At 37.9% G+C, this 23,725-nt stretch overlaps 1 protein-coding gene across 15 annotated transcripts in view; it reads left to right on the top strand.

Annotated features, from left to right (window-relative positions):
- CHD9 (chromodomain helicase DNA binding protein 9) overlaps positions 1-23,725 on the top strand; it is a 253,907-nt gene that overhangs the window by 197,018 nt on the left and 33,164 nt on the right. For all 15 annotated transcript variants that reach the window (XM_057534848.1, XM_057534845.1, XM_057534851.1 and 12 more), the window contains 5 exons: positions 1,823-1,982; positions 2,422-2,511; positions 21,523-21,626; positions 22,130-22,247; positions 22,894-22,951. In XM_057534848.1, coding sequence (XP_057390831.1) covers positions 1,823-1,982; positions 2,422-2,511; positions 21,523-21,626; positions 22,130-22,247; positions 22,894-22,951 — 530 coding nt within the window. The remainder of the gene's footprint in view (positions 1-1,822; positions 1,983-2,421; positions 2,512-21,522; positions 21,627-22,129; positions 22,248-22,893; positions 22,952-23,725) is intronic.

Here is a 23,725-nt window from a genome sequence, read left to right as displayed (position 1 = left end):
ATGTCTGCATTTCATTGGTATTTGCAACATGGAGCTACTAAATGGCTGTTAAATGAATATGTATACTGGACAGTGTCATACTCAAGAAAACTAAGGAATCGTCCTTGGTGAATCTGACCAGGCCAAAACCTAAAGATAATGACAGGAAAAAGCCAGCCGGATTACCCTTCAAAGAGTCAACAGTCAGCTCCACTCATTCAGCCTGCCTATCAACTTTTCTGTCATTCTTAAATATGAGCAAATAACCAAGGGTATCAGGCATCTGAGGAATGTCTCCAACATGAGAGAGAGACTAAAAACAAACCACTAAAATGAACTTGTAGGAAACAAAGACTATGAAAGGAGAAGACAACTTTTTAAAAAATATCATTAATATCTGCAAAGATACTTCAGATATACTATGATTTTGAAAAAAGACTGAAGTACTGTAGAAACATTCAAGGCACAGACCTCTTAAAAATTACAAATTAACATGTAAAAATTAACATGCAGTTACATGAAAAAGTAAATAGGATTAAATGATGAATCTGAGGAAATTATGGTAGGGAGAAATTTAAAAATATAAAACATCTCCATATTTTATTAGGAAAATTTCAATATGTGTATTTTTAAATATGCACTGTTTAGTTTCCAAACCAACAAGGGTCAGGAGGACTAGAATACAGAGCATTATTAACATAGACCAAAATGCAATTTAAGATGGAAGCATTAATTAAGATTAAAAAGGGATACTACATAATAAAAAAGACTAATCCATAAAAGAAGATATAACAAATATGAACTTGTATGCACTGAACAAAATAGTATCAAAATATAAAGGCCAAAACCACCAGAATCCTAAGGAAAAATGGGACAAACCTACATAGTGCTTCTATTTACCATTGTGATGAAACTCCTGGCTGGTAGAATATGGCAGGGAAAAGATATGAGACAAGAATTGAAAGGAAGAATCACAACTGTATTATTTGTAATTGTGAAAACTTTTAAGTGAAACAACTCCAGCATCGTTGAAGAATACTAAGCAGGTGATATAGTCATAGAATAGATTTTTACACAGCAGTTAAAATGGATGAATTAGAGCCTCCATGAATCAGCAAGTATTTATAAATCTCAGAAAAAAATTAAAAATAATAAATAAGTTACAGAATTGCATGTATAATGTAATGAAAGCTTAAATACTGAATATTTCTCCAACACACAAGTATAAACGTGTATGAAATGAAAATCAAATTCAGGGTAGTGACTGTCTCTGGGAAGGAAGGAGTGAATTGGACTTTATGTATTATTTCCTTTAATAAAAAACTGACCAAATATGGAATATGTTAAGAGTGGGAATCTGTTTTTTATTTTTGACATATTTCACAACAAAAATGTCAGAGAAATCAAATGAATTTAGCTCTCTTAAACAGGAACCCCACAAAACCTAATCCATGTTATTAGTAACAATCAGTTTTGAAAATCAAGAGGCCACAACTTGTGTTTTTGTAACTAAGGAAGCAAAAAGTAAAGCAGAGGGAAAGGTTTGATCTTTCAGTTTTTACATTTGGAAAAAAATGTTTTGCAACATAGAGGTAATCAGAATGATTAATTAGAGTTATGAAATTGGGTGGTTGGCGGAAATTGTGTTAATATGTGTGTGGTGTCACGTGGACTTATCTTGTGATTGAGTTTATATTGTTACCATTAATATTTCAAAGATCTCTGTATAGCCTACACAGACCTCTGAAAGTCTCCAGAAATTTCTTCCATTGAAAAAATGTTTCAAATTGAACGTCTTTATACAAATTATCCCTGATTTCATTTGTCCTTCTCATTTTAACAGGCCTGTCAGCCCCTGTACCCAGAGGTCGAAAAGGGAAGAAAGTAAAGACTCAAACAAGCTCATTTGATATACAAAAAGCAGAATGGCTTCGAAAATACAATCCTGAGCAGCTACTTCAGGATGAAGGCTACAAAAAACATATAAAACACCACTGTAATAAGTAGGTAGTAGGGTATTTTTAACACAACCCATTAAAAGTTTACTTCTGAATTTATTAACAATCTTAAAGCATGCTGATTTTGAGTACAGAGACAGTGTGGTCTAGGACCAATCCTAATCTTATTCTTACCAGGGTATCCTTCAGCAATATGGTACCTCTTGTGTCACTTTTCATCAGCAGAGAGAGAAAAAACACTGGCCTCCAAGTGATCTCATTATATCTTACTTGGATATTAAATAATGATGATTGTAAAGATTTTGAAGAAACCTATTTTATATATATGATAGTAATGAGGTTTATTTAATCAGAAGTTATTATTATTATTTCATTATAAAAATTTTTATACAAATTCTTTTCTAATTTTAACCCCATGGGTGAATTTTCTTTAATGATTAATGTCTTTGTGTCTTTTGATTTTTTTTTTCCGCCTCATTTTTAGAGTCTTACTTCGTGTAAGAATGCTGTATTATCTAAAGCAAGAAGTCATTGGAAATGAGTGTCAGAAAGTGTTTGACGGAGTTGATGCAAGGTAAATTAAATAGCATGTTTATTTTTCAGCAACATAATGAGGCAAAAGTTAAATGACCGGAAAATTGTATATTAAGTGAATCTTCAGTGAAATTCACAGGAAGAAAAATCTACCAAACTTAGAGTAACCCTTGCCATTTTGTTGCCTTTTGTCTATTAATCTCATCATTGGCTCTGTCACTGAAAGTTATCATAAGAATAATAACATCAGCATTAGTAATAGCTTCCTGCTACCAAATCTAAAACTTAACCTTCCTCCCTCTTACTGCAGTGACTGACTTTTACGTTCTCATATGATCCATCCAGCACCTTAGTCTCTCAGTTCCTTGACCTTTATCTACAATCGTCTTCTTTCCTCTCCACCACAGCCACACACACACACAATCATATACTTAATCTTACTATCACCAGTAACAGCATTACCTCTTCAATCTGCATTTCAGCTGTCACTTATTTCCTTCAGACTCACTTAACTTGGGTACTTTTCACTCTAATTCTCTAATTTCATCACGATGTCCCCCATGTTATCCATCTCCACCTTCATGCCCCACTTTCCTATTATAAACCTGCATTCTTTAGTCCAGCACTGTACTCACTAACTGAGATTCTTTGCCTGCTTTCCCCTCTGTTCTACATTCGTGGCACAACCCCAACTCATGTTAAACCGAAAAATCGTTTTACCCCTTGCCTATACCTAAGCAGTTGAACATGGCTGGAGAAAATCACACAAACCCTGCCGAATAACTAACTTCAAATTTATGAGCATTGATCTCAAGCGAAATTAAACACAAGTAAGCTGTTTAACCACCATGACTAGGAAGTTCACTTACCTACTCTTAAAGAGGACCATTCCACACCTCTCTCCTCAAGCCATCTTCCTGTCCCACCAGCATCACCCTCCAATAATGACTTTGCTATATATTTCACAGAGAAAACAGAAACAATCAGACAAGAGCTACCTTCAGTTCTACTTGTCATATGTGTCCCCCTATTTATTCCTTCCCTTGGGATGCAGTAGAAATCCTCCTCCTAAGAGCAACCCTTATGCTTGGAACTTGTTTCTTACCTTTTAAGGATTTTACGCCTGTAATCGCCTGTCTTTGCCAAATCATTTCCCCCCTCTTTACTGAATCATTCTCTTGGCATATATACATTCCTTAATATCATGTATCGTACATACGTCCTACTACTCCATTTCTCTGCTCCCCTTCATGAAAATAAAGAGTTGTCTGTGTTGACAGTCTCTACTTCTTTACCTTGCATCTTCTCTTCAGTCTATTCCAATTAATCTTTCATCTCCACTCTCCCGCTGAAATGATTTTTAATCAGACCACTAATAACCTACCATGTGATCAGTCTCTAAACTTATTCTACTTCTCCCTTCTTGAAGTGATGTCTTCGGTAGGCATCCTTGCTGCTACACCCACCTGGTTGTCCCTTTTTTCCACATTGGTCTTTCCTTTCCATTTTCCTTTGCTAGCTCTTATTCCTCTAATAGATCTCTAGATGTTGGATTGACCAAGAGGTGTGTCCTCAGCTTCCTTTCTTATCTGTACTTTCCCTTTCAGTAAACTCATGCACCCTCATCATATTAAATATGATCTATACACAGATGACAGTCAGATTTACATATTCATCCCAAACGTTTCCCCTCAGCTCTAAGCTCTGAGTTAGCTGCCTCTAAACATTTCCACTTGAAAAATCTAATTAACAGCTCAAACTTCCTGTGTATCTCCCAAATCTGTCTCCTATTCTTTCCTCCCCACCTTCCCACATACAAGCCTTCTCCATCCTACTAAATGTACCACCCAGTTGCTCTGGTATCATTCTTGATTCTTCTCTTCCCCTCAAACCCTACAGGAAGACTTGCTAGCTTGACAAAGTATATGCCAAACCTGAGCACTTTTCACTCTCTCCTCTGCTAACTCCCTGGTCCAAGCCACCATTATCTCGTGTTTAGACTTTTTCAGTGGCCTCCTAAGTGAGTCTGTTTGCCTCTTCTTTTTCAAGAGTTGTTGGGTATTCTTTTGGCTGCACCACACAGCATACAAGATCTTAGTTCCCAGATGAGGGATCGAACCTGGGCCCCCTGCGGTGGAAGAACAGACTCCTAACCACTACTGGACCACCAGGGAATTCCCATCTTTGCCTTTTATTTTGCCTCTCTACAGTCGGACCTTCACACAGCAGCCAGAGTGATCTTTCTAAAGCAAAAATCAGGCCAAGGCACTTCTTCTTTTTTTTTTTTTTATTTATTTTATTTATGGCTGTGTTGGGTCTTCGTTTCTCTGCGAGGGCTTTCTGTAGTTGTGGCAAGCGGGGGCCACTCTTCATCGCAGTGCACGGGCCTCTCACTATCGCAGCCTCTCTTGTTGCGGAGCACAGGCTCCAGACGCGCAGGCTCAGTAATTGTGGCTCATGGACCCAGTTGCTCCGCAGCATGTGGGATCTTCCCAGACCAGGGCTCGAACCTGTGTCCCCTGCATTGGCAGGCAGATTCTCAACCACTGCGCCACCAGGGAAGCCCCAAGGCACTTCTTAAAACCTTCCAGTTGCTTCTCATTTCTCTTAGAATAAAGCCCAATCCTACAGTGCCCTACATAACTCTGGGACCTCTTCCTCCATTCTGTTCCTCATCCACAATGTTCCTCCAACATGTCAGGCTCATTCTGTGCTGTTCCCCGTAGTACAAATATTCTTTCCCCTAATCTTCCACAGAACTACCCCTTCATATCATGCAGGTCTCAGCTTAAGTTTCACCTCTTCAGATAGGCCTTCCCTGCCCACCCTAGCTAAAGCAGCCCACCAGTCACTCACTATTACTTAACCTTATTTTATCTCATTCATGTTGCCTACTAGTATTAAAAATCATATTTATTTTTAAATTGTATTTCCCCTATCATTACAATTTAAGCTGGTTGAAGGTGAAGTATGCTATCTGTCTTATTGATCACTGTGTTCCCAGCCCCTAGAATCTGGGAAATAGTAACACCCAGTAAATATTTGGTGACTAATTGGCTCCTCTTTTTCCTTGGTCTGACTGCATTCAATCGCCTTGTGATTTCCCAGGAACTGTGATCTATGAATTATCCTCTTTCATTATTCTTTCCCTTTCTGGCTTCTCATTTGGATTTTAAAATATTTACATCTCTCTCAACACACACACACACATGCGCATGCACACACACACACACACACACACACACCACTTTCGCACCCAGTTCTTCTCAGACTACCATATTATTACTCTCCTTGGTTTCACAGCCAAACTTTTTTTAAAGAAGTATCTGTATTTGCTGTCCTCTTTTTCTTTTCTCCCATTGACTGTACATTCCACTACAATTCAGCTGCTACCCCCTCACTCCACCACCTACTTTAAGAAGTTCTTCACCCACATTCTCACTGCTAAATTTGATGAATATATCATAGTGTTTATCTTATTTACCTTTATTGACCACTTCCATATTATTAAAATGTGTCTGTGATACCATTCTCCTGTAGATTTTCTTTTTAGCATTCTGCTTGCCACTTTTCATTTACAGGCTTCTCTTCCACCTGTCTCTTAAATGTGTTCACATAGGCCCTCTCGTCACTTACTCTTGGGTGTTCACATCTTTTCTGCAGCATCAACTTATATTTCCATACTGATGACTTCCGAACCTAATTCTAGCCCACATCTCTCTTCTGAACTTTAGATCTGCATTTGTCAAATATGCCATGGTTACTGATGCCTCCAGGCCTTTGCATTCTTGTAGGAACATTCTCTTTCCCGTTTTGTTTCATTTTCCCTCTCTTACTGCTCAGCCAACATCAACTCAGCCTCCCTGTCCTTTCATGTCTGGGTAAAGCACATACCCAGAGTGCCCTGTCACAGCACTCATCACAGGTATTGAAGAGGTTTTGCAGATACCTCTTCAAAAGGGCAAGGATATGTCTGTCTTATTATTGCCATTGTTGGCACATTGTGAATACTGTGACTATTTAAATCAAAATGAATATTTAAATCAAAATAGATTTAAAATCTATTTTGAATGGATGATCTAGCCTGGGGAAGTTAGAGGCTTTATGCAAAAGATAGCACATGAACTGAATCTCTAAAAGCAGAAATCAACAATAGGAGTACATGCACCTTATTGTATTCCTTTCCCTAGCAGTTAAGGAACACTTAACATGCATATGGCATATTTAAACCGTGAGGTTGAGCTCTTTGGTGGGACTAATGGCGGACTCTGGGAGAGCTTATGCCAATGAGTACTTCGCAGAACTCCTGCTGCCAGTGTCTTTGTCCCCACGGTGAACCACAGCCAGCCTCCACCTCTGCAGGAGACCATCCAACACTAGCAGGAAGATGAATCGCTCCCCCAGCTTGTCCCTGTAATTATAGTTAGAGCAATATTAGTTCACAGTTATCAAGTGCTTTCTGTGTGCCAAGGACTCATGTAAGAGCCATGTGGCTGACAGGGTCTTGGTGCTCCAGCTGGGTGTCAGGGTCTTGGTGCTCCCGCTGGGTGTCAGGCCTGAGGCTCGTAGGTGGGAGAGCCGAGTTCAGGACATTGGTCCACCAGAGACCTCCCAGCCCCATGTAATATCAAATGGCAAAAGCTCTCCCAGAGATCTGCATCTAAATGCTAAGACCCAGCTTCACTCAACGACCAGCAAGGTAAAGTGCTGGACACCCCATGCCAAACAACTAGCAAGACAGGAAAACAACCCCACCCATTAGCAGAGAGGCTGCCTAAAATCATAATAAGTTCACAGACACCCCAAAACACACCACCGGTCGCGGTCCTGCCCACCAGAAAGACAAGATCCAGCCTCATGCACCAGAACACAGGCACCAGTCCCCTCCACCAGGAAGCCTACACAACCCACTGAACAAACCTTACTCACTGGGGGCAGACAACAAAAACAATGGGAACTGTGAACCTGCAGCCTGCAAAAAGGAGACCCCAAACACGGTAAGTTAAGCAACATGAGAAGACAGAGAAATAAACAGCACGTGAAGGAGCAAAGTAAGAACCCACCAGACCAAACAAATGAAGAGGAAATAGGCAGTCTACCTGAAAAAGAATTCAGAGTAATGATAGTAAAGATGATCCAAAGTCTTAGAAATAGAATGGAGAAAATACAAGAAACGTTTAACAAGGACCTAGAGGAACTAAAGAGCAAACGAACAATGATGAACAACACAATAAATGAAATTTAAAATTATCTAGAAGGAATCAGTAGCAGAAAAAATGAGTCAAAAGAACGGATAAGTGACCTGGAAGATAAAATAGTGGAAATAACTACCACAGAGTAGAATAAAGAATAAAGAATGAAAAGAATTGAGGACAGTCTCAGAGACCTCTGGGACAACATTAAATGTACCAACATTGGAACTATAGGGGTCCCAGAAGAAGAAGAGAAAAAGAAAGGGACTGAGAAAAAATTTGAAGAGATTATACTTGAAAGCTTCCCTAATATGGGAAAGGATATAGTCAAACAGGTCCAGGAAGCACATAGTCCCATACAGGATAAATCCAAGGAGAAACCCACCAAGACACATATTAATCAAACTATCAAAAATTAAATACAAAGAAAAAAATATTAAAGGCAGCAAGTGAAAAGCAACAAATAACATAAAAGGGAATCCCCATAAGGTTAACAGCTGATTTCTCAGCAGAAACTCTGCGAGCAAGAAGGGTATGTCAGGACATATTTAAAGTGATGAAAGGGAAAAACCTGCAACCAAAATTACTCTACCCAGCAAGGATCTCATTCAGATTTGACGGAGAAATTAAAACATTTACAGACAAGCAAAAGCTAAGAGAATTCAGCATCACCAAACCAGCTTTACAACAAATGCTAAAGGAACTTCTCTAGGCCGGAAACACAAGAGAAGGAAAAGACCTACAATAACGAACCCAAACAACTAAGAAAATGGTAATAGGAACATATATATCGATAGTTTCCTTAAATGTAAATGGATTAAATGTTCCAACCAAAAGACATAGACTGGCTGAATGAATACAAACACAAGACCCGTATATATGCTGTCTACAAGAGACCCACTTCAGACCTAGGGACACATACAGACTGAAAGTGAGGGGATGGAAAAAGATATTCCATGCAAATGAAAATCAAAAGAAAGCTGGAGTAGCAATTCTCATATCAGACAAAGTAGACTTTAAAATAAAGACTAGTACAAGAGACAAAGAAGGACACTACATAAAGATCAAGGGATCAATCCAAGAAGAAGATACAACAGTTGTAAATATTTATACACCCAACATAGAAGCACCTCAATACACAAGGCAAATGCTAACCACCATAAAAGGGGGAATCGACAGTAACACAATAATAGTAGGGGACTTCAACAGCCCACTTTCACCAATGGACAGATCATCCAAAATGAAAATAAAAAGGAAACACAAGCTTTAAATGACACATCAAACAAGATGGACTTAATTGATATTTATAGGACCTTCCATGCAAAAACAACAGAATACACTTTCTTCTTAAGTACTCATGGAACATTCTCTAGGATAGACCATATCTTGGGTCACAAATCAAGCCTTGGTAAATTTAAGAAAATTGAAATCGTATCAAGTATCTTTTCCAACCACAACTCTGTAAGACTTGATATTGATTACAGGAAAAAAATCTGTAAAAAATACAAACACATGGAGGCTAAACTGTATGATACTAAATAACCAAGAGATCATTGAAGAAATCAAAGAGGAAATTAAAAAATACCTAGAAACAAATGACAATGAAAAAATGACAACCCAAAACCTATGGGATGCAGCAAAAGCAGTTCTAAGAGGGAAATTTATAACAATACAATCCTATGTCAAGAAACAAGAAACATCTCAAATAAACAACCAAACCTTACACCTAAAGCAATTACAGAAACAAGAACAAAAACCCCAAAGTTTGCAGAAGGAAAGAAATCATAAAGATCATATCAAAAATAAATGAAAAAGAAGTGAAGGAGGGCTTCCCTGGTGGCACAGTGGTTGAGAATCTTCCTGCCAATGCAGGGGACACGGGATCGAGCCCTGGTCTGGGGAGATCCCACATGCCGCGGAGCAACTAGGCCCGTGAGCCACAACTACTGAGCCTGCACATCTGGAGCCTGTGCTCCGCAACAAGAGAGGCCGCAATAGAGGCCCGTGCATCGCGATGAAGAGTGGCCCCCACTTGCCGCAACTAGAGAAAGCCCTCGCACAGAAACGAAGACCCAACACAGCCAAAAAATTTTTAAAAATTTAAAAATCAATTAATTAATTTAAAAAAATCTTTAGCAAAACAAAGAAGTTAAGGAAACAATAGCAAAGATTAATAAAAGTAAAAGCTATTTCTTTGAGAAGATAAACAAAATTTGATAAACCATTAGACAGAATCATCAAGAAAAAAAGGGAGAAGACTCAATAGAATTAGAAATGAAAACGGAGACCTAACAACTGACACTGCAGAAATATAAAGGATCATGAGAGATTACTACAAGCAACTATATGCCAATAAAATGGACAACCTGGAAGAAATGGACAAATTCTTAGAAAAGCACAACCTTCTGAGATTGAACCAGGAAGAAATAGAAAATATAAACAGACCAATCACAAACACTGAAATTGAAACTGTGATTAAAAATCTTCCAACAGGGGGCTTCCCTGGTGGCGCAGTGGTTGAGAATCTGCCTGCTAATGCAGGAGACACGGGTTCGAGCCCTGGTCTGGGAAGATCCCACATGCCACGGAGCAGCTGGGCCCGTGAGCCACAGCTGCTGAGCCTGCGCGTCTGGAGCCTGTGCCCCGCAACGGGAGGGGCCGCGATAGTGAAAGGCCCGCGCACCGCGATGAAGAGCGGTCCCCGCACCGCGATGAAGAGTGGCCCCCACTTGCCGCAACTAGAGAAAGCCCTCGCACGAACCGAAGACCCAGCACAGCCAAAAATAAATAAATAAATAAATAAATAAATAAAATTAAAAAAAAAAAAAAAGTTTTCTTTAAAAAAAAAAAAAAAAAAAAAATCTTCCAACAGGGCTTCCCTGGTGGCGCAGTGGCTGAGAATCTGCCTGCCAATGCAGGGGACACGGGTTCGAGCCCTGGTCCGGGAAGATCCCACATGCCACGGAGCAACTGGGCCCGTGAGCCACAACTACTGAGCCTGCGCGTCTGGAGCCTGTGCCCCGCAACGGGAGGGGCCGCGATAGTGAAAAGGCCCGCGCACCGCGATGAATAGCGGCCCCCGCACCGCGATGAAGAGTGGCCCCCACTTGCCGCAACTAGAGAAAGCCCTCACACGAAAACTAAGAGACCCAACACAGTCATAAATAAATAAATAAATAAATAAATAAATAAAAAAAATCTTCCAACAAACAAACGCCCAGGACCTGGTGGCTTCACAGGCGAATTCTATCATACATTTAGAGAAGAGCTAAAACCTATCCTTCTCAAACTCTTCAAAAATATAGCAGAGGGAGGAACACTCCCAAACTCATTCTACGAGGCCACCATCACCCTGATACCACAAGGTGGTATCACAAAGAAAGAAAACTACAGGCCAATATCACTGATGAACATAGATGCCAAAATCTCAAAACAATACTAGCAAACAGAATCCAGCAGCACATTAAAAAGATCATACACCCTGATCAAGTGGGGTTTATCCAAGGAATGGAAGGATTCTTCAATATACGCAAATCAATCAACGGGATAAACCATATTAACATATTGAAGGAGAAAAACCATATGATCATCTCAATAGATGCAGAAAAAGCTTTCAACAAAATTCAACACCCATTTATGATAAAAAGCCTCCAGAAGTGACCCTGGGGGAGACTGAACCAGACCTACCTGCTGGTGTTAGGGGGTCTCCTGCAGAGGCGAGTGGTGGCTCTGTTTCACCGTGGGGATAAGGACACTGTCAGCAGAGGTTCTGGGAAGTTCTCCTTGGCGTGAGCCCTCCCAGAGTCTGCCATTAACCCCACCAAAGAGCACGGGTAGGCTCCAGTGTTGGGTTGCCCCAGGCAAAACAACCAACAGGGAGGGAACCCAGCCCCACCCATCAACAGTCAAGTGGATTAAGGTTTTACTGAGCTCTGACCTTAAGGTTTTACTGAGCTCTGACCGCCACAGCAACAGTCAGCTCTACCCACCACCAGAGCCTCCCATCAAGCCTCTTAGATAGCCTCAACCACCAGAGGGCAGACAACAGAAGCAAGAAAAACTACAATCCTGCAGCCTGTGGACCAAAAACCACAGTTACAGAAAGATAGAGAAGATGAAAAGGCAGAGGGCTATGTACCAGATGAAGGAACAAGAAAAAACCCCAGAAAAACAACTAAATGAAGTGGAGATAGGCAACCTTCCAGAAAAAGAATTCAGAATAATGATAGTGAAGATGATCCAGGACCTCGGAATAAGAGTGGAGGCAAAGATTGAGAAGATGCAAGAAATGATTAACAAAGACCTAGAAGAATTAAAGAACAAACAAACAGAGATGACCAATACAATAACTGAAATGAAAACTACACTAGAAGGAATCAGTAGCAGAATAACTGAGGCAGAAGAACGGATAAGTGACCTGGAAGACAGAATGGTGGAATTCACTGCTGTGGAACAGACTAAAGAAAAAAGAATGAAAAGAAATGAAGACAGCCTAAGAGACCTCTGGGACAACATTAAACGCAACAACATTCGCATTATAGGGGTCCCAGAAGGAGAAGAGAGAGAGAAAGGACCAGAGAAAATATTTGAAGAGATTATAGTCAAAAACTTCCCTAACATGGGAAAGGAAATAGCCACCCAAGTCCAGGAAGTGCAGAGAGTCCCATACAGAATAAACCCGAGGAGAAACACGCCGAGACACATAGTAATCAAAGTGGCAAAAATTAAAGACAAAGAAAAATTATTGAAAGCAGCAAGGGAAAAACGACAAATAACATACAAGGGAACTCCCATAAGGTTAACAGCTGATTTCTCAGCAGAAACTCTGCAAGCCAGAAGGGAGTGGCATGATATACTTAAAGTGATGAAAGGGAAGAACCTACAACCAAGATTACTCTACCCGGCAAGGATCTCATTTAGATTTGATGGAGAAATCAAAAGCTTTACAGACAAGCAAAAGCTAAGAGAATTCAGCACCACCAAACCAGCTCTACAACAAATGCTAAAGGAACTTCTCTAAGTGGGAAACACAAGAGAAGAAAAGGACCTACAAAAACAAACCCAAAACAATTAAGAAAATGGTCATAGGAACATATATATCGATAATTACCTTAAATGTAAATGGATTAAATGCCCCAACCAAAAGACATAGACTGGCTGAATGGATACAAAAACAAGACCCATATATATGCTGTCTACAAGAGACCCACTTTAGACCTAGGGACACATACAGACTGAAAGTGAGGGGATGGAAAAAGATATTCCATGCAAATGAAAATCAAAAGAAAGCTGGAGTAGCTATACTCATATCAGATAAAATAGACTTTAAAATAAAGAATGTTGCAAGAGACAAGGAAGGACACTACATAATGATCCAGGGATCAATCCAAGAAGAAGATATAACAATTATAAATATATATGCACCCAATATAGGAGCACCTCAATACATAAGGCAACTGCTAACATCTATAAAATAGGAAATCAACAGTAACACAATAATAGTGGGGGACTTTAACACCTCACTTACACCAATGGACAGATCATCCAAAATGAAAATAAATAAGGAAACAGAAGCTTTAAATGACACAATAGACCAGATAGATTTAATTGATATATATAGGACATTCCATCCAAAAACAGCAGATTACACGTTCTTCTCAAGTGCGCACAGAACATTCTCCAGGATAGATCACATCTTGGGTCACAAATCAACCCTCAGTAAATTTAAGAAAATTGAAATCATATCCAGCATCTTTTCTGACCACAATGCTATGAGATTAGAAATGAATTACAGGGAAAAAAACGTAAAAAAGACAAACACATGGAGGCTAAACAATACGTTACTAAATAACCAAGAGATCACTGAAGAAATCAAAGAGGAAATCAAAAAATACCTAGAGACAAATGACAATGAAAACACGACGACCCAAAACCTATGGGATGCAGCAAAAGCAGTTCTAAGAGGGAAGTTTATAGCTATACAAGCCTACCTAAAGAAACAAGAAAAATCTCAAGTAAACAATCTAACCTTACACCTAAAGGAACTAGAGAAAGAAGAACAAACAAAACCCAAAGTTAGCAGAAGGAAAGAAATCATAAAGATCAGAGCAGAAATAAATGAAATAGAAACAAAGAAAACAATAGCAAAGATCAATAAAACTAAAAGTTGGTTCTTTGAGAAGATAAAATTGATAAGCCATTAGCCAGACTCATCAAGAAAAAGAGGGAGAGGACTCAAATCAATAAAATCAGAAGCGAAAAAGGAGAAGTTACAACAGACACCGCAGAAATACAAAACATCCTAAGAGACTACTACAGGCAACTTTATGCCAATAAAATGAACAACCTGGAAGAAATGGACAAATTCTTAGAAAGGTATAACCTTCCAAGACTGAATCAGGAAGAAACAGAAAATATGAACAGACCAATCACAAGTAATGAAATTGAAACTGTGATTAAAAATCTTCCAACAAACAGAAGTCCAGGACCAGATGGCTTCACAGGTGAATTCTATCAAACATTTAGAGAAGAGCTAACACCCATCCTTCTCAAACTCTTCCAAAAAATTGCAGAGGAAGGAACACTCCCCAATTCATTCTATGAGGCCACCATCACCCTGATACCAAAACCAGACAAAGACACTACAAAAAAAGAAAATTACAGACCAATATCACTGATGAATATAGATGCAAAAATCCTCAACAAAATACTAGCAAACAGAATCCAACAACACATTAAAAGGATCATACACCATGATCAAGTGGGATTTATCCCAGGGATGCAAGGATTCTTCAATATACGCAAACCAATCAATGTGATACACCATATTAACAAGTTGAAGAATAAAAACCATATGATCATCTCAATAGATGCAGAAAAAGCTTTTGACAAAATTCAACACCCATTTATGATAAAAACTCTCCAGAAAGTGGGCATAGAGGGAACCTACCTCAACATAATAAAGGCCATATATGAAAAACCCACAGCAAACATCATTCTCAATGGTGAAAAGCTGAAAGCATTTCCTCTAAGATCAGGAACGAGACAAGGATGTCCACTCTCACCACTATTATTCAACATAGTTCTGGAAGTCCTAGCCACGGCAATCAGAGAAGAAAAAGAAATAAAAGGAATACAAATTGGAAAAGAAGAAGTAAAACTGTCACTGTTTGCGGATGACATGATACTATACATAGAGAATCCTAAAACTGCCACCAGAAAACTGCTAGAGCCAATTAATGAATATGGTAAAGTTGCAGGATACAAAATTAATGCACAGAAATCTCTTGCATTCCTATACACTAATGATGAAAAATCTGAAAGAGAAATTATGGAAACACTCCCATTTACCATTGCAACAAAAAGAATAAAATACCTAGGAATAAACCTACCTAGGGAGACAAAAGACCTGTATGCAGAAAACTATAAGACACTGATGAAAGAAATTAAAGATGATACCAACAGATGGAGAGATATACCATGTTCTTGGATTGGAAGAATCAACATTGTGAAAATGATTATACTACCCAAAGCAATCTACAGATTCAATGCAATCCCTATCAAATTACCAATGGCATTTTTTATGGAGCTAGAACAAATCATTTTAAAATTTGTATGGAGACACAAAAGACCCCGAATAGCCAAAGCAGTCTTGAGGCAAAAAAATGGAGCTGGAGGAATCAGACTCCCTGACTTCAGACTATACTACAAAGCTACAGTAATCAAGACAATATGGTACTGGCACAAAAACAGAAACATAGATCAATGGAACAAGATAGAAAGCCCAGAGATTAACCCATGCACCTATGGTCAACTAATCTATGACAAAGGAGGCAAAGATATACAATGGAGAAAAGACAGTCTCTTCAATAAGTGGTGCTGGGAAAACTGGACAGCCACATGTAAAAGAATGAAATTAGAATACTCCCTAACACCATACACAAAAATAAACTCAAAATGGATTAGAGACCTAAATATAAGACTGGACACTATAAAACTCTTAGAGGAAAACATAGGAAGAACACTCTTTGACATAAATCACAGCAAGATCTTTTTTGATCCACCTCCTAGAGTAATGGAAATAAAAACAAAAATAAACAAGTGGGACCTAATGAAACTTCAAAGCTTTTGCACAGCAAAGGAAACCATAAACAAGACGAAAAGACAACCCTCAGAATGGGAGAAAATATTTGCAAATGAATCAACGGACAAAGGATGAATCTCCAAAATATATAAACAGCTCGTTCAGCTCAATATCAAAGAAACAAACACCCCAATCCAAAAATGGGCAGAAGACCTAAATAGACATTTCTCCAAAGAAGACATACAGACGGCCACGAAGCACATGAAAAGATGCTCAACATCACTAATTATTAGAGAAATGCAAATCAAAACTACAATGAGGTATCACCTCACTCCTGTTAGAATGGGCATCATCAGAAAATCTACAAACAACAAATGCTGGAGAGGGTGTGGAGAAAAGGGAAAGCTCTTGCACTGTTGGTGGGAATGTAAATTGATACAGCCACTATGGAGAACAATATGGAGGTTCCTTAAAAAACTAAAAATAGAATTACCATATGACCCAGCAATCCCACTACTGGGCATATACCCAGAGAAAACCGTAATTCAAAAAGACACATGCACCCGAATGTTCATTGCAGCACTATTTACAATAGCCAGGTCATGGAAGCAACCTAAATGCCCATCGACAGACGAATGGATAAAGAAGTGGTGGTACATATATACAATGGAATATTACTCAGCCATAAAAAGGAACGAAATTGAGCCATTTGTTGAGACGTGGATGGCTCTAGAGACTGTCATACAGAGTGAAGTAAGTCAGAAAGAGAAAAACAAATATCGTATATTAATGCATGTATGTGGAACCTAGAAAAATGGTACAGATGAGCCAGTTTGCAGGGCAGAAGTTGAGACACAGATGTAGAGAATGGACATATGGACACCAAGGGGGGAAAACTGCGGTGGGGTGGGGATGGTGGTGTGCTGGCTTGGGCGATTGGGATTGACTTGTATACACTGATGTGTATAAAATTGATGCCTAATAAGAACCTGCAGTATAAAAAAACAAACAAAACAACTAATACTAAACTTTCATTGGGTTATTTGTATGGAAATATGTTAATATAAATGTTTCAGACATTACATGAAATTTCTAAAAATCTTATATTTGTATTTGTATGGAAATATGTTAATATAAATGTTTCAGACATTACATGAAATTTCTAAGAATCTTATATTTGTATTTGTATGGAAATACGTATGGAAATATGTTAATATAAATGTTTCAGACATCACATGAAATTTCTAAAAATCTTATATGTTCTCGTATAATGTTATAAGTAATAATCCTAGTTATTACTTTAAAATGTATATCTCAGAAATAACTAATTTTCTTGTCAACTGCATTATTATGAACTTTCATCAAATCTTTAACCGTGGTCATTTTTAAGTCTTTTGTCATTTACGGACAGTTCTGGGTGTACTCTGATGATTTTGCAAATATGTTTCTATAAAAGGGTTTCATCTTCAAGAAATTCATGGAAAAGACTCTGACAAGCACAGGTTTCTGGTAACTGACTGTACTGCTGAACTGAATGAATAAGCATTTTCAGAACTCTAATGAAAAACTGATGAACTCATAAAAGTGCTAACAAAAGATCAAGATGAAAAAAAAAATTAATTACATGGAACTGAGTGAACTGATGAGGATGAGTATAATTTTTGTGACTTTCTGTCTGAATTAAAAAAAAAAATCCCACAAGGACTCAGAGGCAAAGAATATACAAATCAATTTTCACTGCAAAGTAAAGGAGCTGTTACAGTGGAGGATTACTGGACTGAATGTCAATATTATGACATAGTATGAGTGTGTTTCATGTTTGGTAATTGCAATCATTGTTGCTTTTGTTGTGGTCATCCATGTACAATGCTTGGTGTCAGTCTATTTATCTCTTGTAAAAATAAAATAGTGTGTGTGTGTGGAAAAAAAATAAAAAGCCTCCAGAAAGTAGGCATAGAGGGAACTTACCTCAACATAATAAAGGCCATATGTGACAAACCTACAACCAACATCCTTCTGAATGGGGAAAAACTGAAACCATTTCCACTAAGATCAGGAACAAGACAAGGTTGCCCACTCTCACCACTTATTCAACATAGTTTTGGAAGTTTTAGCCACAGCAATCAGAGAAGAAAAAGAAATAAGAGGAATCCAAATTGGAAAAGAAGAAGTAAAACTGTCACTTTGCAAATGATATGAAACTATACATAGAGAATCTTAAAGATGCTACCAGAAAACTACTAGAGCTAATCAATGAATTTGGTAAAGTAGCAGGATACAATATTTAATGCACAGAAATCTCTTGCATTCCTACACACTAATGAAAAATCGGAAAGAGAAATTAAGGAAACACTCCCATTTACCATGGCAACAAAAAGAATAAAATACCTCGGAATAAACCTACCTAAGGAGACAAAAAACCTGTATGCAGACAACTATAAGAGTGATGAAACAAATTAAAGATGATACATATAGATGGAGAGATATACCAAGTTCTTGGATTGGAAGAATCAACATTATGAAAATGACTGTACTATCCAAAGCAATCTACAGAGTCAATGCAATCCCTATCAAACTACCACTGGCATTTTTCACAGAACTAGAACAAAAAATTTCACAATTTGTATGGAAACAAAAAGACCACGAATAGCCAAAGCAATCTTGAGAAAGAAAAACGGAGTTGGAGGAATCAGGCTCCCTGACTTCAGACTATACTACAAAGCTACAGTAATCAAAACAGTATGGCACTGGCACAAAAACAGAAATACAGATCAGTGGAACAGGAGAGAAAGCCCAGAGATAAACCCACACACATATGGTCACCTTATCTTTGATAAAGGAGGCAAGAATATACAATGGAGAAGAGACAGCCTCTTCAATAAGTGGTAGTGGGAAAACTGGACACCTACATGTAAAAGAATGACATTATGACACTCCCTAACACCACACAGAAAAATAAACTCAAAATGTATTAAAGACCTAAATGTAAGGCCAGACACTGTCAAACTCTTAGAGGAAAACATAGGCAGAACACTCTATGACATAAATCACAGCAAGATCCCTTTTGACCCACGTCCTAGAGAAAGGGAAATAAAAGCAAAAATAAACAAATGGGACCTACTGAAACTTAAAAGTTTTGCACAACATAGGAAACTGTAAACAAGATGAAAAGACAACCCTCAGAATGGGAGAAAATATTTGCAAACAAAGCAACTGACAAAGGATTAATCTCCAAAATATACAAGCAGCTCATGCAGCTCAATATCAAAAAAACGAACAGCCCAATCCAAAAATGGGCAGAAGACCTAAATAGACATTTCTCCAAAGAAGATATACAGATTGCCAACAAACACATGAAAGGATGCTCAGCATCACTAATCATTAGAGAAATGCAAATCAAAGCTATAATGAGGTATCACCTCACATGGGTCAGAATGGCCATCATCAAAAAATCTAGGAACAATAAATGCTGGAGAGGGTGTGGAGAAAAGGGAACCCTCTTGCACTGTTGGTGAGAATGTAAATTGATACAGCCACTAAGGAGAACAGTATGGAGGTTCCTTAAAAAACTAAAAATAGAACCACCATACGACTCAGCAATCCCACTACTGGGCATATACCCTGAGAAAACCATCATTCAAAAAGAGTCATGAACCAAAATGTTCATTGCAGCTCTATTTACAATAGCCAGGACATGGAAGCAACCTAAGTGTCCATCGACAGATGAATGGAGAACGAAGATGTGGCACTTATATACAATGGAATATTAGTCGGCCATAAAACGAAACGAAATTGAGTTATTTGTAGTGAGGTGGATGGACCCAGAGTCTGTCATACAGAGTGAAGTAAGTCAGAAATAGAAAAACAAATACTGTACGCTAACACATATATATGGAATCTAAAAAAAAAACAATGGTTCTGAAGAACCTAGGGGCAGGACAGGAATAAAGACGCAGATGTAGAGAAAGGACTTGAGGACATGGGGAGGGGGAGGGTAAGCTGGGACGAAGTGAGAGAGTGGCGGGGACATATATACACTACCAAATGTAAAATAGATAGCTAGTGGGAAGCAGCCACATAGCACAGGGAGATCAGCTCGGTGCTTTGTGTCTAACTAGAGGGGTGGGAGGGGGATACAAGATGGAGGAGATATGGGGATATGTGTATATGTATAGCTGATTCACTTTGTTATACAGCAGAAACTAACACACCATTGTAAAGCAATTATACTCCAATAAAGATGTTAAAATAAATTTTTTTTTTAAAAACCCATGAGATATATATTTAGTGCCTTTTACTCTCTAAAAACAGGAAAAACCTTCCACCTCAGATGACAGTCACAATATTTTGAGCTTTAGAGTGCTACCTGATGATTGGTAAGAGGAAGCACAGTATCTGACCCACTTTATTTTTCCCCCTTTGGCATCCTGTCTCCGGTGTTCTTTCCTCTTTCTTTTGTCTTTCTGTGCTTCAGCTTTGTTTAATCCTGACCAGGAATGCAATAAAAAACAAATATCTTCTTTAACTATATTTGTCCTCATCTCATTTTCAACTTTTGCCGTATCACCGGAAAATCTCTCTTCCTCTTTCTCTCTTTCTGCACTAAACTAAAAATATTGTGATTGTGACACTTCTGTTTTTAAGCAAAATAAGATATAATGAGGTGTGCATTTAGAGTGTTGAAAAATTTCTTTTTGTCTCCTGGCAAAACATTTATGAAAAATAAAAAGTAATTTTTTAATCCATTTTTTATGTTTTATTATAAAACTTAAAACTATTTTTAATTGTCAATATCTTTTATTTCAACTATATTAGTGGTTAGCTGTTGGGTTCTTGTGGACTAGCCCAGGAACATATTGACCATTTATCAGTTTATATCTGTATGAAAATTTATTTTGCATTCCCAAAGACAACCAACTTACAGATGAACTTTTGCCACACAACTTAGTTATAAGTAGGAAATGCTCCATTTCTTCACACCTATAGGCCTTTCTTAACTAATTTATAAAATTTATGGTGCCGTGCTGAAGAGGTGAAATTCTAGTTAATATAATTTGTGTTAAGTTTTTTATTATATCTCTGATTCTTTGAAAATTGATAATACATTAATGTCATAGGGAAAATCTCAAGTAGAATATTTGATTCCCTCAGGTAATTTACCCTATCCAATCTCTTTGACTGTTGAGTACAATTTAAGAATGACATGTATTTATATCAAAATTAATGATACTTATTTGCTAATCCTTGTCAAACATTATTAACTCTTTGCTAGGCTGGTAAGCAGTGCTTAATTTTTCAGTGTGACTTTCCTAGCAATAGCGGTCTAAAAGAGACATAACTTGTTTTACAGCCTAGAGCCATTCATTTGCTTTTTTAGCGCCTCAGTCTCCTCATATACAAAGTGAAATTTTTGACCCAGATGATTTTTGCCAAGTTGTTTGCTGACATAAGACTCTACTTTTTGATAGAACCTTTTGTCTGTATCTGAAGGAAATTAGTGGAAAGAATATGATTCCTTAAGAATAAAGTAAACCTGTTGAAACTTATTTCTTCTCTTTGCTTAAGAATATTAATTAATTTTATGGTACCTTTGTTGTTACTGTGCAGTTTTATAATTTTAATACGTGATAATTGTGGAAAATTTTTAAAAATGGAATAAAATTGTATCCTATTTTTCTTAAAAACCACAATGCTTTTTAGAAGCTATGTAAAATTTTGCCCCCTCTTAGACTTGTTTATGGTAACTCATAAAGTCATATCATGATTTTTTTTTAAGTGACATTGATGTTTGGGTCCCAGAACCAGACCACTCAGAAGTTCCTGCTGAATGGTGGGATTTTGATGCTGATAAGTCACTCCTTATTGGAGTTTTTAAACATGGTAAGTGAGAAGTAAGATAGGTAGAGTCTTCATCTACGTATAGTGTAATTTAGCTACTTCTCAATTTATTGATTTCCACTTACAGCTTTATTCCAGTAACACCCATATTATATACATCATATAAAGCATACACTCCCAAACTATGTTTGTCAGTCACTACATTTCCTCACGAATGGGTGGCATATGTGAACTGCTTCTCTTGGACGTAAGTCTCACATAACGTCCCCTCTCAGGAAGAGTTTTTATGTGAAATATGTTATGTGTGGTCAGTTTTTCCTCTTTTCCTTTTAACTGATATATTTAATCTAGATTTTTAAATATACATATTGCCAGACCATGTAATGTTTGTGATAATTTCTAGAAAACATGTTTAACCTATATCATTTTAATATATGGTCCCTTCAGTCCAGAAATATCACTCATCATAAATATGAGGAATGCTTATATTTATATATTTTTCTTCTTTTTATCCTTTTTACTTTCATAATTGGTCATCCCTCTAGGTTATGAAAAATATAACACTATCCGAGCAGACCCGGCATTATGCTTCTTGGAAAGAGTGGGAAAACCTGATGAGAAAGCAGTTGCTGCAGAACAGAGGGCAAACGATTATATGGATGGGTACGTGGATTTCAGAGTCATGAATTCTCCATATAGCTCTATCAACATCAGCATATTCTATGTCGGTGATGTTTCTCTTTAAATAATGTAGTAGTACGAGAATTGGAGTTTACAATTCAAAAGAGCCAATGATACTCTAATAAGTTAGCACTTGTCCAACAGAGTGCAATGAAGGACGAGACCGGACCTTCCCCACACCCATTCTTTTGATGAGTCCTTCATTTTTCCATTCTTAATGGTCATGGCAATTAAGACTATAAAATTTTAGGGACCTAAGAGGGAAGAAGAAAGCTAAGCATATTACAACTGAAGAGAAATCTGATGTTGTTCATTATACCTATTATGAGGCCTTTATTATCTTTCTTTTCTTACCAAAAGAGAAAAGTAAGAGACTATGTTAAGGTTAATACCACATTTATAAGTGAACTTGGGAGTTAGAGTAAATTAGAACTAGCTTTCTTCTGACTTGCCATGTAAATAGCCTTCACGCTATTAGGCCTGGGCTCCTCTGGCTGAAGAACAGAGACTGCAGTCGGACCATTAAAACATACGAAGAAGTCCTTCCAACAATACCCCATTTGTTTGTCCTGCCATGAGAAATTTGAAGTTCAGTACAATAATCATAGCATTTGTTGGTATTTAACAGGGATGTGGAAGATCCAGAATACAAACCTGCCCCAGCTATCTTTAAAGATGATATAGAGGTATGCTTTGGATCATGTTTTTAAATCCTCAAATCTAGTTATCCATGTTTTCTTTTGCTTGCTATTTCTCTTGTATGTTTTTCCTTCATACGTTTTCATTATGCATCATTTCTTAGAACATTAGCTAAGTTAGTGACCAACTTAGGTTGCCAGACATCACAGATAACCATTCAGAATTTGCTTGATCTCCTCTTCTAGACAAGCTGGAGGCTGGTTTGGACATATGGATGAAATGGGGATTGCCAACATGCTACACTGCTAGGAACCAAAGAAACACAGTGTTCAGGGGCAAAATCTCAAAGCAGAATAAGAGCTAGATACTAAAGGTACACAGCAACAGATAAAGTGATCTGAAGTAGAGGGTGGAGCCCAGAGGAATTCTGAGCTGCTAAAGCATAGTTCTAAGTGGTCTGTTTATAGAAAGTCAAAAGGAAGAAAATGAGTTGGTTGAAAGTACAGAATATAATCTGTTGGGTTGGGAAAATGATGTTAAAAGAGGAGAAGAATTTCTATAACATTTGTGAGACTATATAGTAAAGACTAGACAATGCTGTGGCTGTCAGGTAGAGTTTGTTGGTCTTGGTTGCCAAGGGAATTGGATATTGATGCCTATATGAGGAAGAAAGATGAGGCTTAGGCCAGTGTGTAGCAGTGAGAATGAAATCCAGTGAAGTCAGAACCCTTAAAGGGTAGTACTTTCTGCCAAACAGCACAGGGAAACAAGTAAATTTATCTCAGCATGGTTTCTGGGTAGGGAGAAAATTGTTTCCCCTG

Source organism: Balaenoptera acutorostrata, chromosome 19, assembly GCF_949987535.1.
Source record: "Balaenoptera acutorostrata chromosome 19, mBalAcu1.1, whole genome shotgun sequence".
Lineage (NCBI taxonomy): Eukaryota > Metazoa > Chordata > Mammalia > Artiodactyla > Balaenopteridae > Balaenoptera > Balaenoptera acutorostrata.
Note: the sequence above shows the minus strand (reverse complement) of the source record. Positions and strands in the feature narration are given on the sequence as shown.